This window comes from Myotis lucifugus, unplaced genomic scaffold (genome assembly GCF_000147115.1).
Source record: "Myotis lucifugus unplaced genomic scaffold, Myoluc2.0 scaffold_84, whole genome shotgun sequence".
In the NCBI taxonomy this organism is placed as follows: Eukaryota; Metazoa; Chordata; class Mammalia; order Chiroptera; family Vespertilionidae; genus Myotis; species Myotis lucifugus.
The window spans coordinates 2,464,047-2,478,629 of record NW_005871132.1 but is presented as its reverse complement, the minus strand read 5'-3'; the positions used below and the strand labels follow the sequence as shown (position 1 = coordinate 2,478,629).

The 14,583-nt window shown below is 39.0% G+C and overlaps 2 protein-coding genes across 3 annotated transcripts in view; one reads left to right on the top strand and one right to left on the bottom strand.

Annotated features, from left to right (window-relative positions):
* The window catches only part of CD80 (CD80 molecule), a 35,842-nt gene extending 35,339 nt beyond the window's left edge, over positions 1-503 (top strand). For both annotated transcript variants that reach the window (XM_023755811.1, XM_023755812.1), the window contains exon 6: positions 397-503. In XM_023755811.1, the coding sequence (XP_023611579.1) occupies positions 397-497 (101 nt within the window). In that variant the 3' untranslated portion in view covers positions 498-503. The remainder of the gene's footprint in view (positions 1-396) is intronic.
* Positions 504-10,154: 9,651 nt separating this feature from the next.
* TIMMDC1 (translocase of inner mitochondrial membrane domain containing 1) overlaps positions 10,155-14,583 on the bottom strand; it is a 24,484-nt gene continuing 20,055 nt past the window's right edge. Inside the window, exons 6-7 of the mRNA XM_006090909.3 lie at positions 13,411-13,521; positions 10,155-10,627 (exon numbers count right to left, since the gene is read on the bottom strand). Of these exons, the coding sequence (XP_006090971.1) occupies positions 10,477-10,627; positions 13,411-13,521 (262 nt within the window). The 3' untranslated portion in view covers positions 10,155-10,476. The remainder of the gene's footprint in view (positions 10,628-13,410; positions 13,522-14,583) is intronic.

Sequence of the window (14,583 nt, the reverse complement as noted above, 5' to 3'; positions counted from 1 at the left end):
TTGTTATGAACAACTCAACCCATGGGTGGGATGAGAAAGGTCTGGTGGCTCAAGGATGGTTCTGATACAGACTACCCAGCCTTATCTCTCTAGTTCAGGTTTCCCATCCTTAGTACTATGGACATTTGGAACTGAATAATTATTTGTTTTGGGGTGCTACTCTGTGCATTGTAGCATGTTTAGCAGCATCCCTAGCTCTACTCCATTTGTATCAATAGCACCCCTTGCCCCAATAGTGACCATCAAAAATGTCTCCAAGCATTGCAAATGGCCCCTGTTGGGGAGGGGGTGGAAATCACCCAAGTTCTAAGCCAATCTGAAGGTTTGCTGAAATATATGGGCAGTTTAAGGGAAATTCACCTATCTGAATTTTTATTTTTTGTGTTTATCTTCAAGGACCTGCTGCAAGATGGAGAGAGAGAAGGAAGAGTGGGGAGAGTATGGAAATGAAAACAATCTCCCCTATCGTCTCAGGATCTGCAGAAGCATCAGGCTGAACAGAACATCTGAAGGTAGCACCCTTTAGCTCTTCTCTACCATAGTGGGACATATGAGATCATGGCCATCAGGAGGCACAGGGTTTTCTTCCTCCCAGTAGCAAATTTAAGATCTTCTACTTCTTACCCCACCTTCTCAAAAACCTCTTTCAGATTACTCTAAACAAAGGATTGGCACTTCTCTCCTCTTTCCCTGCAATTTCCTTCTTATAACCTCCTTTGTTGTTCTATTCTGCCATCTTGAAATGTTCCTCTCTTGTAAGCCAATTCAATGTCTTTCATTATATACAAAACACTAAGTTCATTTTGAAGTAATATTCCTGATCTAACTCCTTATTCTAATCATCTCATTTTCCCTGTTTCCCTCAGTACTGATGGACATAGATTCATGTCATTTATGAGTCACTCTGTACTAACTCAGCAACACCTTCATTGTTCTCTCTGCCTTTTAGTAACAGATTCATCCTATTGATCCAACCAGAGCCAAATTTCATAAAGAATTATTTCTCATCAGGTTGGTGTGGCTCAGTGGTTGAGCATCGACCTATGAACCAGGAGGTCACAGTTTGATTCCCAGTCTGGGCAGATGACTGGATTGTGGGCTCAATCCCCAGTAGGGGGCATGCAGAAGACAGCTGGTCAAGGATTCTCCTTCATCATTGAAAACATACCAACATTCCCATCATGGGGGTGCTGGAAGAAGAGAAGGAGCAAGAAATTGAAAACCTACTTGAAAAAATAATGACAGAAAACTTCCCTAACTTTGTGAAGGAAGTACATGTATACGTCCAGGAAACACATAGAGTCCTTAACAAGATGAATCCAAAGAGGCCCACACCAAGACATATCATAATTAAAATGCTAGCCGAAACCGGTTTGGCTCAGTGGATAGAGCGTTCGCCTGCAGACTGAAAGGTCCCAGGTTCGATTCCGGTCAAGGGCATGTACCTGGGTTGTGGGCACATCCCCAGTAGGAGATGTGCAGGAGGCAGCTGATCGATGTTTCTCTCTCATCGATGTTTCTAACTCTTTATCTCTTTCCTTTCCTCTCTGTAAAAAAATCAATAAAATAAAAAAGAAATTTTAAAAAAATGCTAAAGGTTAAAGACAAAGAGAGAATCTTAACCAGTTAACTGCCATTCATCCAAAATAGAAACCATCCCCACACGCCACGATATTTTGAATTTAATTTTAAAAAATCATCTGATTCTGGAGTTGAATAAAGGATGTCATCTTCCTCTTGCAAGGTGCTTGATTTGATTATTTCTTCATCTGATGCCATTTATGGGGACTTAATTTTATTTGCACAATATAATATATTGTGCAAATAAAGTGTCACAATGAACCAAAAAAATCTCAAGTGTCGCAGTGTTTATCTCTCGCAAGTCTGAGTGGCAGCCCTATACTAGTATATCGATATTGGAATTTCTTCCCTATGTACTGGAATATTTACATATTTAAGTTACCATAATTTTCTTTACAAACCCAGAGATGTCACTAACAAGTCTGATTTTTAAAATTGGGCGACCGGAGTTGATATGTGAGATTTGCAGCTATAGACGCGTGTGGCGTGTGGGGAAGGTCCACCGCTTGTGTCTGTAGACACTTATGGCTACAAAGGGTTAAAAGCAGCAAGAGGAAGAGAGTTGGTTCCCTATAAGGGAGCTCTCTAAGACTGTTAGCTCATTTCTCAACAGAAACTTTGCAGGCCAGAAGGGATTGGCAAGAAATATTTAAAGTGATGAAAAGCAAGGACCTACAAGCAAGATTACTCTATCCAGCCAAACTATCATTTAGAATAAAAGGACAGATAAAGAGCTTTCCAGACAAGAAAAAGCTAAAGAAGTTCATCACCACCAAACCAGTATTATATGAAATATTAAAGGGTCTTCTTTAAGAAGAAAAAGAAAAGATTTTTAAAAAATGAATAAAATGGCAATAAATACATATCTATCAACAACTAAATCTAATCAAACAAATAAATAAATGAACAAGAAGAACAGAAACAGACTTATGGATACAGAGAACGTGTGGACAGTTGCCAGATGGGAGAAGAGAAGGGAGGATGGATGAAAAAGGTGAAGGGGTTGGGAAGAACTAATTGGTTGTTACAGAATAGTCATGGAGATGTAAAGTACAGCACAGAGAATATAGTAAAAAATATTCTAGGAGAGAAACCAAGATGGCGGCATAGGTAAACACCTGAAATTGCTGCCTCCCACAACAACTTCAAAAATACAACTAAAAGACAAAATGGACATAATCCAGAACCACAGGAAGGCTGGCTGAGTGGAAATTCTACAACTAGAAGGAAAGAGAAAAGCACACTGAGACTCGGAGGAGGTGCGGAAGTAAAGTGCAGAGGTATGGAGGCACGCGCGGAAAGGGGCTGGCAACTGAGGATGTGGCTGTCTTTTTGAATTGGGAGGGAGTCACAAGCCCCCAACTGCTCTGAACTCCAGTTCCAGGAAGTCTCTGGGGACCCAGACTCATACAGGGAGAAACTGGACTGTCTGGCAGCAGGCAGAACTCGGAACTTGAGGGCAGCTTTCTCTCAGAGGTGCTTGCAGCGATTACGGGACACTGAGACCTGGGGCCTCTTAGGGCAGGGCTGAGGATCAGCCATAGCTGTTTGCTCCGCCCTGTTGATTCCCTGAGACCCTGCCCCACCCAAGCTGCAGCAGAGGCTTTTGCATATGAATGCCCTGGCCCTTTGCAATCTGAAAATTACCTAACAAACTGCAGCTGGGTCAGAGAGACCCAGAACATCCAAAAGAAGGCCCAAGGCCCCACAGCAGCTTGCATTGCTTCACAGCTGGGCCTCATCTGGGCACCTCCAAACCCCAAACAAGGAAGTGGAATCTGCAGATTTCTTCGTAGCTCCTGCTGGGTATCCTTAGGCAGAGGCTAAATTAAGACCTCCTTAGATCCAAGAGCCAGTGTACCCAGTGGTCAGAGTGGGACCATCCAGATTACAACTCCTCAGATCCATAAGGACACACTCAGGGGGCAGACTCAGTGAGCACCAAAGCCCCACTGAAGCAAGTCTTGCCCCATAAGGGTGTCTCCAGCACAGAAGTTCTCCCACCATAGACACAGCTGATTCTCACAGCCAATTGGCCTGGAGGTCAATTCCTCCCAGTGATACCAACAACAATCAAGGCTTAAGTACAACAAGATTGTGCACAAAGCCCACAAAGGGGTGCACCAAGAGTGTCCACATCAGGTAATTGGGGAGGCTGAGCCACTGGGCCCTATAGGACACCTAGCACACAAAGCCATTCTACCAACACAGGGAAGAAGCCAAAATGCAGAGACAAAGAAACAGGTCACAAATGACAGAAATGAAGGAAAGAAAACTACTGGATATAGTGTTCAAAAGCACAGTTATAAGGTTTTTCAAGAATTTTTTAGAAACCGCCGATAAATTTGTGAGACCCTCGAGGATATGAAAAAAGACCAACTAGAAATTAAGCATACACTGACTGAAATAAAGAATAATACACAGAGATCCAACAGCAGACAAGAGGATCCCAAGAATCAAGTCAAAGATTTGAAATATGAAGAAGCAAAAAATACCCAACCAGAAAAGAAAGAAGAATCCAAAAATATGAAGATAGTGTAAGGAGCCTCTGGGACAACTTCAAGTGTACCAACATCTGAATTATAAGGGTGCCAGAAGAAGAGAGAGAGCAAGATATTGAAAACCTATTTGAAGAAATAATGACAGAAAACTTCCCCTACCTGGTGAAATAGACTTACAAGTCCAGGAAGCGCAGAGAACCCCAAACAAAAGGAATCCAAAGAGGACCACACCAAGACACATCATAATTAAAATGCCAAGGGCAAAAGACAAAGAGATAATCTTAAAAGCAGCAAGAGAAAAACTGTCAGTTACCTACAAGGGAGTACTCATACGACTGTCAGCTGATTTCTCAACAGAAACTATGCAGGCCAGAAGGGAGTGGCAAGAAATATTCAAAGTGATGAATAGCAAGAACCTACAACCAAGATTACTTTATCCAGCAAAGCTATCATTCAGAATTGAAGCTAAAGGAGTTCATCACCACCAAACCAGTATTATATGAAATGCTGAAAGGTATTCTTTAAGAAGAGGAAGAAGAAAAAGGTAAAGATAAAAATTATGAACAGCAAATACATATCTATCAACAAGTGAATCTTAAAATCAAGTGAATAAAAAATCTGATGAACAGAGTAAACTGGTGAATATAATAGAATCAGGGGCATAGAAAGGGAGTGGACTGACAATTTTTTGGGGGAAAGGGGTGTGGGGGTGCAGGAAGAGGCTGGACAAAAATCGTACACCTATGGATGAGGACAGTGGGAGGGGTAAGGGCAGAGGGTGGGGTGGGAACTGGGTGGAGGAAAGCTATGGGGGGAAAAAGAGGAACAACTATAATAATCTGAACAATCAAGATTTAATTTAAAAAATATTGTAATAACTATGTATGGTGTCAAATGGATATATTTATTGAGATCACTTAATAAGTTATGTAATGTCTAATTACTGGGATGTACATCTGAAACTAATATAATGTATGCCAATTGTAATTGAAAAATAAAATAATACAGTATACAGATGACGTATTATAGAATGCACACCTTAAACCTACATAATTTTATTAACCGATGTAACCCCAATAAAGTCTACTTATTTCTTAGTGATTTTTAAAATTTTTTATTGACTTCAGAGAGAGAAAGAGAGAGAAAGAATCATCAATGATGAGAGAGAATCATCGACCAGCTGTCTACTACATGCTTTCTACTGGGGATCAAGCCCGCAACCTGGGCATGTGCTCTGACAGGGAATCGATTCTCTTGATTCATAGGTCAATGCTCAACCACTGAGCCACACCCAATAAATTCAATTTAAAAAAGGAAAAGAAAAATGAATTAAAAAATAAAAGATGATGCTTGGTCAGTGTGGCTTACTTGGTTGGGTGTCATCCCATGCACCTAAAGGTTGCTGGTTTGATTCCTGGTCAGGTTACATTCCTGGGTTGTGGGCTCAATCCCCAATAGGGGGCATGCAGTAGGCAGTCAATGGATGTTTTGCTCTCACATTCTCTCTCTCTCTCTCTCTCTCTCTCCCTCCCTCTCCCTCCTTCTCTCTCCAGAAATCAATAAAAAAAATAGATGAAATACCTGAGACATATAACAGGTTATATTTTATAAAAGCATTTTATTTTAGTCTTGTAAAAATCTCTACAAGCATGATCTTTCTATCTCCACTTTATGGGAGAGAAACACAAGGATCTTAGAGGTTAAATGATTTGCTAAGGTCAGAAAGAAGAGGAGCAAAACCAGAACTCAAATTGGACATGAGGCTCAGATTTCTTTCGTAACACCACAGCAGCCTTTACATATTTTCCCCGCAGCAATCTCTCAGTTTATCCTGTTTTCTTTTTATTTCAACTTCTGGTTCACTTCTCACTTTCTAGGAAGCCCTATCCCACCAGGATGATTGTTACTGGACAGGGAACTCTGCTCTGACCAGGTATGCTTATGGCCAGCTGGTAGTGTGTGGGTTCCTGACTTTGTGCAGGAAAAATTTCACAACATGAGTCCAGGTGAATTTTAGAGAACATTTATTAAAGCTGGGGTCAGTGAAACAAGGAAGGGCCTAGGCCAGTGGTCAGCAAACTCGCTCGCCAGCCACATGCGGCTCTTTGGCCCCTTGAGTGTGGCTCTTCCTAACCTAAGGCTTAGGAGTACCCTAATTAAGTTAATAACAATGTACCTACCTATATAGTGTAAGTTTAAAAAATTTGGCTCTCAAAAGAAATTTCAACGTTGTACTGTTGATATTTGGCTCTGTTGACTAATGAGTTTGCCGACCACTGGCCTAGGATAACAGGAGAGGGACTAGGTGGGGAAATGAGTCTAGATAGGGCTGCTTTAGCTCACTAAGAAGCCGGAGAAAAGAGGGCTTTGGGAATAGGAACTGCTGCTGCCCATTACTGCCCTATTTCTTTAAAAAATGACCTTGGTATTTTGATGGAGATTGCATTTAATCTGTATATTGCTTTGGGTAATATGAACATATTCACTATGTTGATTCTTTGAATACATGGACATGAAATATCTTTCCATTTCATTGAGTCTTTTTCAATCTCTTAATAATGCCTTGTAGTTTTCACTATATAGGTCCTTCACATTCTTAAGTTTATTTCTAGGTATTTTAATCTTTTGGTTGCAATTGCAAAATAAAATTTTTTCATTTTTTTTTCTGATGTTTTGTTGTTAGTGTATATGAAAGCAGTGAATTTTTATACATTGATTTTGTACCCTGCAACTTTACTATATTTTTTGCTTCTAATAGTTTTTTTGGTGAAGTCTTTAGGGTTTTCTATATACAGAATCATGTCCTCCATAAAAAAAAAAAAATGACAATTTTACTTCTTCCTTCCCAATTTGGATGCCTTTTACTTCTTTCTCTTGCCTAGTTGCTCTGACTAGGACTTCTAGCACTATGCTGAATAAGAGTGGTGAGAGTGGACATCTTTGTCTTGTGCCTAATCTTCCAGGAAAAGCTTTCAGTTTTTCACCATTATGATTAGTTTAGGGTTTGTCATACATGGCCTTTATTATATTGAAGTACTTTCTTTCTATACCCATTTTATTGAGTTTTTAAATCATAAATGGATGTTACATCTTTTCAAGTGCTTTTTCTGTACCTATTGATAAGATCATATAATTTTGTTAGTGTGGTGTATTATTGCTTGATTTGTGTGTATTAAAACATCCTCGTGCCCCTGTAATGAACTCTACTTGATCGTGATGTATTATTTTTTAATGTATTATTGTGTTCGATTTGCTAGTATATTGTTTAGGATTTTAGCAACAGCAGCCATTACTCTTTAAAAATGGAAGATACTTTTTGTTTCTTGCCCTGTATTGATTGGCCCTTTCCCTTCATGGAAAGTAAAATAAACTTCCTCTCTGCATCTCTTCTTTTAGTTGTGAATTCTTTCACAGCCCATGTCATCAGCAAAACCCTAACAATTTCCTTCTTATTACTGTTTTCGCTGTATCCCAGAAGTTTTGATAATGTTGTACTATCATTCTCCTTTGTCTTTATATATCTTTTGATCTCATCTTTTATTTCTTCTTTGACCCATTTTTTAGTAGTATGTTGTTTAATCTCCACATATTTATGGGTTCCTTTACTTTCTTTTTACAGTTGATTCTAATTTCAAGACATCATGGTCAGAGAATATGTTTGATATAATTTCAATTTTCTTGAAATAAATTCAATTTATTTGCTAGTTTTGTGACCCAACATATTGGTCTATCCTTGAGAATGTTCCATGTGTACTGGAGAAGAATGTATAATCTGATATTCTGGGATGAAAGGCTTTCTAAATGTCAATTATGTCCATTTGATCTTGTGACCCATTTGGGCCAGTGTGGCTCCGTAGTTGAGCATCGATCCAGGAACCAGGAGGTCATGGTTCAATTCCTGGTCAGGACCCATGCCCAGGTTGCAGGCTCTATCCCCAGTACGGGGCATGCAAGAGGCAGCTGATCAATGATTTTCTCTCCTCATTGATGTTTCTATCTCTCTTGCCCTCTCCCTTCCTCTCTGAAATCAATAATATATATATTTTTTTAAGTGGGCAGAGGACCTGAAAATACATCTCTCCCAAGAAGACATACAAACATCCAATAGATATATGAAAAGATGTTCAACCTTACTAGCAATTAGGGAAATGCAAATCAAAACTACATTGAGATACCACTGCACATCAGTTAGTGTGGCCACTATCAACAAGACAAGCAATAACAAGTGTTGGAGAGATTGTGGAGATAAGGGAACCCTTATTCACTGCTTGTGGGGATGTAGACTGGTACAAACACTATGGAAAGCAGCCTGGTGATTCCTCAAAAAATTAAGACTAGATCCAACAATCCATCTCCTGGGTATATATTGGAAAAAGTAGAAAACATGCATTCGCAAAGATATGTGCATCCCTATGTTTGTTGCAGCATTATTCACAGTGGCCAAGACATGGAAACAACCAAAGTGTCCCACAGTAGAGAACTGGATAAGAAGATGTGGTACATATCATATACACAATAGAACACTACTCAGCCATAAGAAAGGATGAAAAATTGCCATTTGCAACAATATGGATGGACCTTGAGAATATTATGCTAAATGAAATAAGTCTATCAGAAAAAGCTAAGAACATATGATTTTACTCATATGTGGGACATAAACTGAAATTCGTGAACACAAACAGCAGTGTGGTGATTGCCAGAGAGAACGGAATGAGGGGTGAAGGAGGTCCTAATATATGGTGATGGGAGAAGATTTGACTTCGGGTGGTGGGCACACAGTGTAATATACAGATCTTGTAATGTAGAAACCCATACCTGAAACCTATATGATCATATTAACCAATGCCACCCCAATAAATTTAGTAAGAAAAGAAAATAAATAAAATACAATGCCCTATGTGCCAGGACATTGTACTACATTTTACATACATCATTTCATTTAACATCCATTTTAAGTTAAAAACTCTCATATTTGACAGATGAGAACACTGAGACTTAAAGGAAAATGGCTTTCCTACAGTCCCAAGACTATGAAGCCACGTGACTGCTATTCCAAGCCAGTGATCTTCTGCCAGAGGCAACTGTTTTAGCCACCACACTAGCTGCTTCGCAAACCTTGTTCCTTTGAACAAGGTATTTTCAAAGTAGGAACTATGAGGTCTAACACTAAAACAAAGCATTAGCAATTTTTTCCCTTTGATAGTTGATTCAGTCATTTTGCCCCCTCATTTAGTAAAAGTTACAATCCATAGAACAGCTTCCTTCTGAGGCAGCAAGCTCCTGGAGTATAGAGACTATGTATCTATACTAAATAACTCTTTCATAATATAGCATAGACACTTTGTCAGCAATACTGAGAGAGGAAACAAAATTGGGCTGTTTCTTTAATAATGCTTATTTAATTCCTTTTTGTGAAATTTATCTTTTCTTTCAAATGACATAGAAATCATTTTTTTTAAATTGTTTATTAAAATCAAACACTGCACCCTGGTTGGTGTGGCTCAATCGGTTGGAATAGTGGTCGGCAAACTGCAGCTCACGAGCCACATGCGGCTCTTTGGCCCCTTGAGTGTGGCTCTTCCTAAGCCTTAGGAGTACCCTAATTAAGTTAATAACAATGTACCTACCTACATAGTTTAAGTTTAAAATATTTGGCTCTCAAAAGAAATTTCAATCGTACTGTTGATATTTGGCTCTGTTGACTAATGAGTTTGTCGATCACTGGGTTGGAACATCATTCCATACACTGAAAGGTCTCAGGTTCAATTCCAGTTTAGGCACATACCTAGGTTGCAGGTTCAGTCCCTGATCGGGGCACACATGGGAGGCAACCGATCAATGTTTCTCTTGCATCAATGTTTCTCTCTCTCTCTAAAAAATCAATGAAACTGTCTTCGGGCAAGGATTAAAGAAAAACAAAAGCCAAAGACTACTACAAATGTAGGCCCATACTGTTCCTAGGACCCAAGGGCAGGAGGGTTTCACAGACAATTTGCCTTACCTGGTTCTTTTCTCTCCTCCTAGAGATTCCAGAATACCCTTTTAAAGAGCTACAAGAATATATATACAATCTATAGAACTCAACTTTAATCTTTTGAGAAATTTTTAATTTACTGTTGTAAAATTCAGGAAAAAGATCTATTGATCAATATAGATATGTCAAATACATATATTGACCAATATAAATATATGTATGTCTTTAAATTTAAGGATAAAGTGAGAGTACAACAGCCCAATTCTTGGTTTTAAAAAAAGGGAAGAGCAAGTCACTGCTATTATAGGTGCTAGCCCTTACACCTATCATCAGCTATCCAAGGAGTAGTCTGACTACTGGCATTCAATGGGCATGGCAGCTCCCTTCAACTCTCCAATGAGTTTCAGGTCCAGAACATTTTCAGTCCTTGTCTTGTTTATCTGTTGATGAGGGGTTTCTAGGAAGATTTAGCAGTGCTTCAATTTTCTTAATATCATCCTTGGGTTGATTTTTCTGTAGGCTACTTTCAATTTCTTCAGGGAGGAGCTCAGTAATTTGTAATCTGGCTTTCCTATAATCAAAGAATGAAAAGAATATATCAAGTACTGTTCTGCTTTTTTAGTTCATAGAATTATTTTTTAAAATATAGCACTTGTCTTATTCTCCCTGCAACTTATGAGCAAACACTGTTCCTTGCACTTAAATACAATGACTTTCTCTCTCTAACCTGTTCCACTCACAAGCCAACTAGAATTCTCACATTACCAAGATGGATATTGCTGCTGTGTCAGCAGAGTTCTTGCAGGAGCAACATGCAGGAGCTGAAGCACCCTAGCTAAGGTGTGAGCCTTGCAACCTGGCTATCCTCTTGCCCTCAGGATCAGGGTACATGAGTCCCCTGCCACTCTGTTAAACTCTCTATTGCCAGATCTTTCAGAAATTGCACAGAGGTTGTAACAATGGTAATCCTGGTACAGAAAAATCAGATGGGACAACACTATAGATGTATATACGTATACACAAGGAATTAAAATCTAATTTCTAAATAACAGATAAGTTACTATTTTAAACCAAGCATTACTGTCTTCCTTTCTTTAAGTGATTATCAGGGTCACCTATGACTTTCTTTTCAACTCTTTACAATCACACTTGACCATTTCTTCTTCCATATGTCTATAGCTAGTTTTCTACATTTTCTACTCACGACAGCAATTTTTTAGACTCTCACTTTGCTTGATTCCCCTAGAGAAGTAGACAAAGATTCTTAACTATTAGATTAATACTACTCAGAAATATATATATTTATATCCTATACGTTTTTGTTACTATTCCCTTCTGCCAAAGTATTCTTTCATTCTGATAATTGTTTCTGTTTTTACCCATTATTGAGGTTTTTCATTTCTGAATAACTGATCAACTTCTCTAATTTTCTTTTTTTATTGTAATAAAATTATTTGTTCATATTTTTCCAAATACTAATTCTTCCATACTACATATATAAGATTCAAATTCCCTATCTTTCCAACTCCTTTCCCAAAGTTTTCTTTTTAGAAAAAGAAGTCTCTTATGATATCTAAGAACTAGAAATGAGGTAATGCTTTCAATTCTTCATAACATTAAATTTTATGTTGGTATTCAGAAGTTTAAGTGCTTTATTCTAGAACCTACATAACCGCATATCCCATCCACTCTCTTAGTATGGAGAAGAGAACGGAACAAAACAAACATATATTGAATATTGTGGTGTGATTCTGCCCTTAGAATGACTGAGAAAACTGAGGGCTTAAAGTTAAGAAAAATATCTAAGATCATAGACTAATTAATAGTCTAGCTAGAAGCATTGTTTTCAAGGTTTCATTGGCTCCAAAAATCAATGTTTTTCTCCTATCGCACCTAAGTCATTAAGATACTGTTGTAATTGACTAGTTATCAATAATAGGAAAGGAACAAAGGGAAGTCAGGCCAGACATTATAGGTATGTCATTTGGGCAGCTTCACCAGGAAGCTGTAATTTTACACTCTCTGGGAGCCAACAAAGAGGAGACAGACACATGCCCAGTAAAGTTAAGGTGGCATAGGGAAGGTACTTGTCTGTCAGTCACACCTGGGAACAGAGATCTTTGGCCAGAATGGGCATGGCCATTGCAAGCCCACAAAAATGTGGGACTACATAATCTCCTAAGCAAAGGAATTCTCTCTCTTGTTGCCTCTCTTGGCTTTCTAGCATTCGCCTGTGTTTCCTCCATAGACATGTGGCCCTGTGGACCCCACATGCAATGGACTGATGGACTGCAGCAGGGAAACACAAGTTGAGCTGGCCTGATACTGAACTGGACTGTGCAGACATGGAACAGAAACTCTGGACACTGGTTTTGATTTTAGCTCTACTGAAACCCAAGCTATACTTCTTCTCTGACTGGACTAAGGGAAATGGGACTTTGGAAACTCAGGGATTTAATTCCACACTAATAAAAATCACTCATTCTCCCATGCAAATCTCAGAAAATTCCTTTTCTCAGGATATTGCAAGAAATCCACCCCCACGAAGACCTAGTGGGGATGAGGACCCCCCACTTCCACCTGTAACACTTAGACAACAGTTTTACAGATATCAAGAATTCCCATGTCTCTGTGTGTGTTTAGCACAAATGGAAGTTTCGAATAAAAATCTGGGGGAAAATGACTGCTTATCTACTCAACTATCAATGCAGCAGGTGCAGCAAATGTCATCTGAGGTACCCAGGAAGCTGAACCCTGAGAATTATTTGTACAAGGAACACTAAATGGCAGCCCGTTATGTTGATCTTACAAAGAACCAGCATGAAGTCTGCTGTCAGTCTGACTACTGGCCCAGGGAATGACTACATGGAACCGATGAAAGTTTTCATCTTCCACAGTGGTATCCAGTCCATGTCCAGCCACCACGTCTACCTAACTCCTCTGCATCCACAGCAAGAAGCAGAATCTTTTAAGTGGAGACTGAACATGTTCCACATTGTTTATAGGTATATGTGTACACTAGGATACCACCTTTTACATAAAGTCAAGTAAAGTTCACTCACTGCTGTGCATTTTCTTTATATAATTTCCTTATGCAGTCGAAAATATAGGAAAAGAAAAAACATGCAACCAAAGGAAATTTACATTTTAACTTTAAAAATGTATTTAAGGAAAGATCCTCATCAGATTAAAAATAAAATTAGTGTCTTCCATTTTTCTAATCTCCTTAATTAAAAAGATGAGAAGACCAGGTAGGGTACAAGTTAAAGAACTCAGTAAAAATAAACTTTTCTTTGAGCTGAATCGTTTAAGAGAACAGCACTATGAAAGGCCTAGTTTTAGCATGTTCCTTACCACTCTTCCAGTTTCAGCTCTTGGAGTATTTTTTTATCCTTCTGTTTTCTCTCCTGAATCGTCTCACCATAGTACTTCTGGAGTACCATCAACAGGCTCCCGACAGGAGTACTGTAGAAGAAGCAGAGGGGAAGCTTAGGAAAAACAAGCCATTATTAGATCAGGCAAGATGTGAGCATCTCTGCTAAGACACAAGCAACACCAACTGAGCCACTTGTTCGCTGATAGGTACAGGAACATTTGACAATTAAAGTGTCCCTGTTGAATAAAAAAAAAAAAATCAAGGTAATTTCCTTCATGGTCTGAACAACAGAGAAAAACAATAATGGTATCTTCCTAAAAGTACGTGACATGCATCTGGTCTATAAATTGGCTGTTTTTAATGAAAAATTAACCAGGAAAATATATATTTGTGACAAGCTCTAGTAAGTAGCTATATAATGAAGGTTTCTCAGAATAAAGTTAATATCTAGAATGGTACCAGATCCTCTCAGGAGCAGGCATTTTTGGTTGGAGGAGGAATGCTACTAGCTTTTGGGGTTGAAGCCACCAAAACATCCTAAAATTGAATCTCACCCACAATGCCAATAGTTATCTATTAAGAAACTGATTTCCATAAAAATTATCACTGCAAGGAAGAGGGTTTCATTCTTGTTTTCTCAAAGAAAAGGACTTTTTAAAAAAAAAAAAAAAACACAACAAAATGGCAGCATAGGTAAATGCCTGTACTCACCGTCTCCCACAGCCACATCAAAATTACAACTAAAATACAGAAAAACCATCATTCAGAACCACCTGAAATCTAGCTGAATGGAAGTCCTACAACTAGAAAAGTAAAGAAGAAAGCACATTGATACTGGTAGGACGGGCGGAGGCCTGGAATGGGCTGGTTCGACACCTACGTGTGGCAATTTTTTTTAATCAGGAGGGATATCTCTGCTGCAGAGACCTCCCGTGAGGAGCAAAGAGTCCCAGCCCCACACCAGACCCCTCAGCCCAGGGTTCCAGTGCTGGGAAGAGAAGTCCCCATAACTTCAGACTGTAAAAACCAGGCCTGGGGTGAGGTGGAAACCGAGTGGAGGAGAGTAATAGGGGGGAAAAGGGAGACATATGTAATACTCTCAACAATAAAAATGTGTCAAAAGGGGTTTCTGGCTCTGATATAACTTAAAT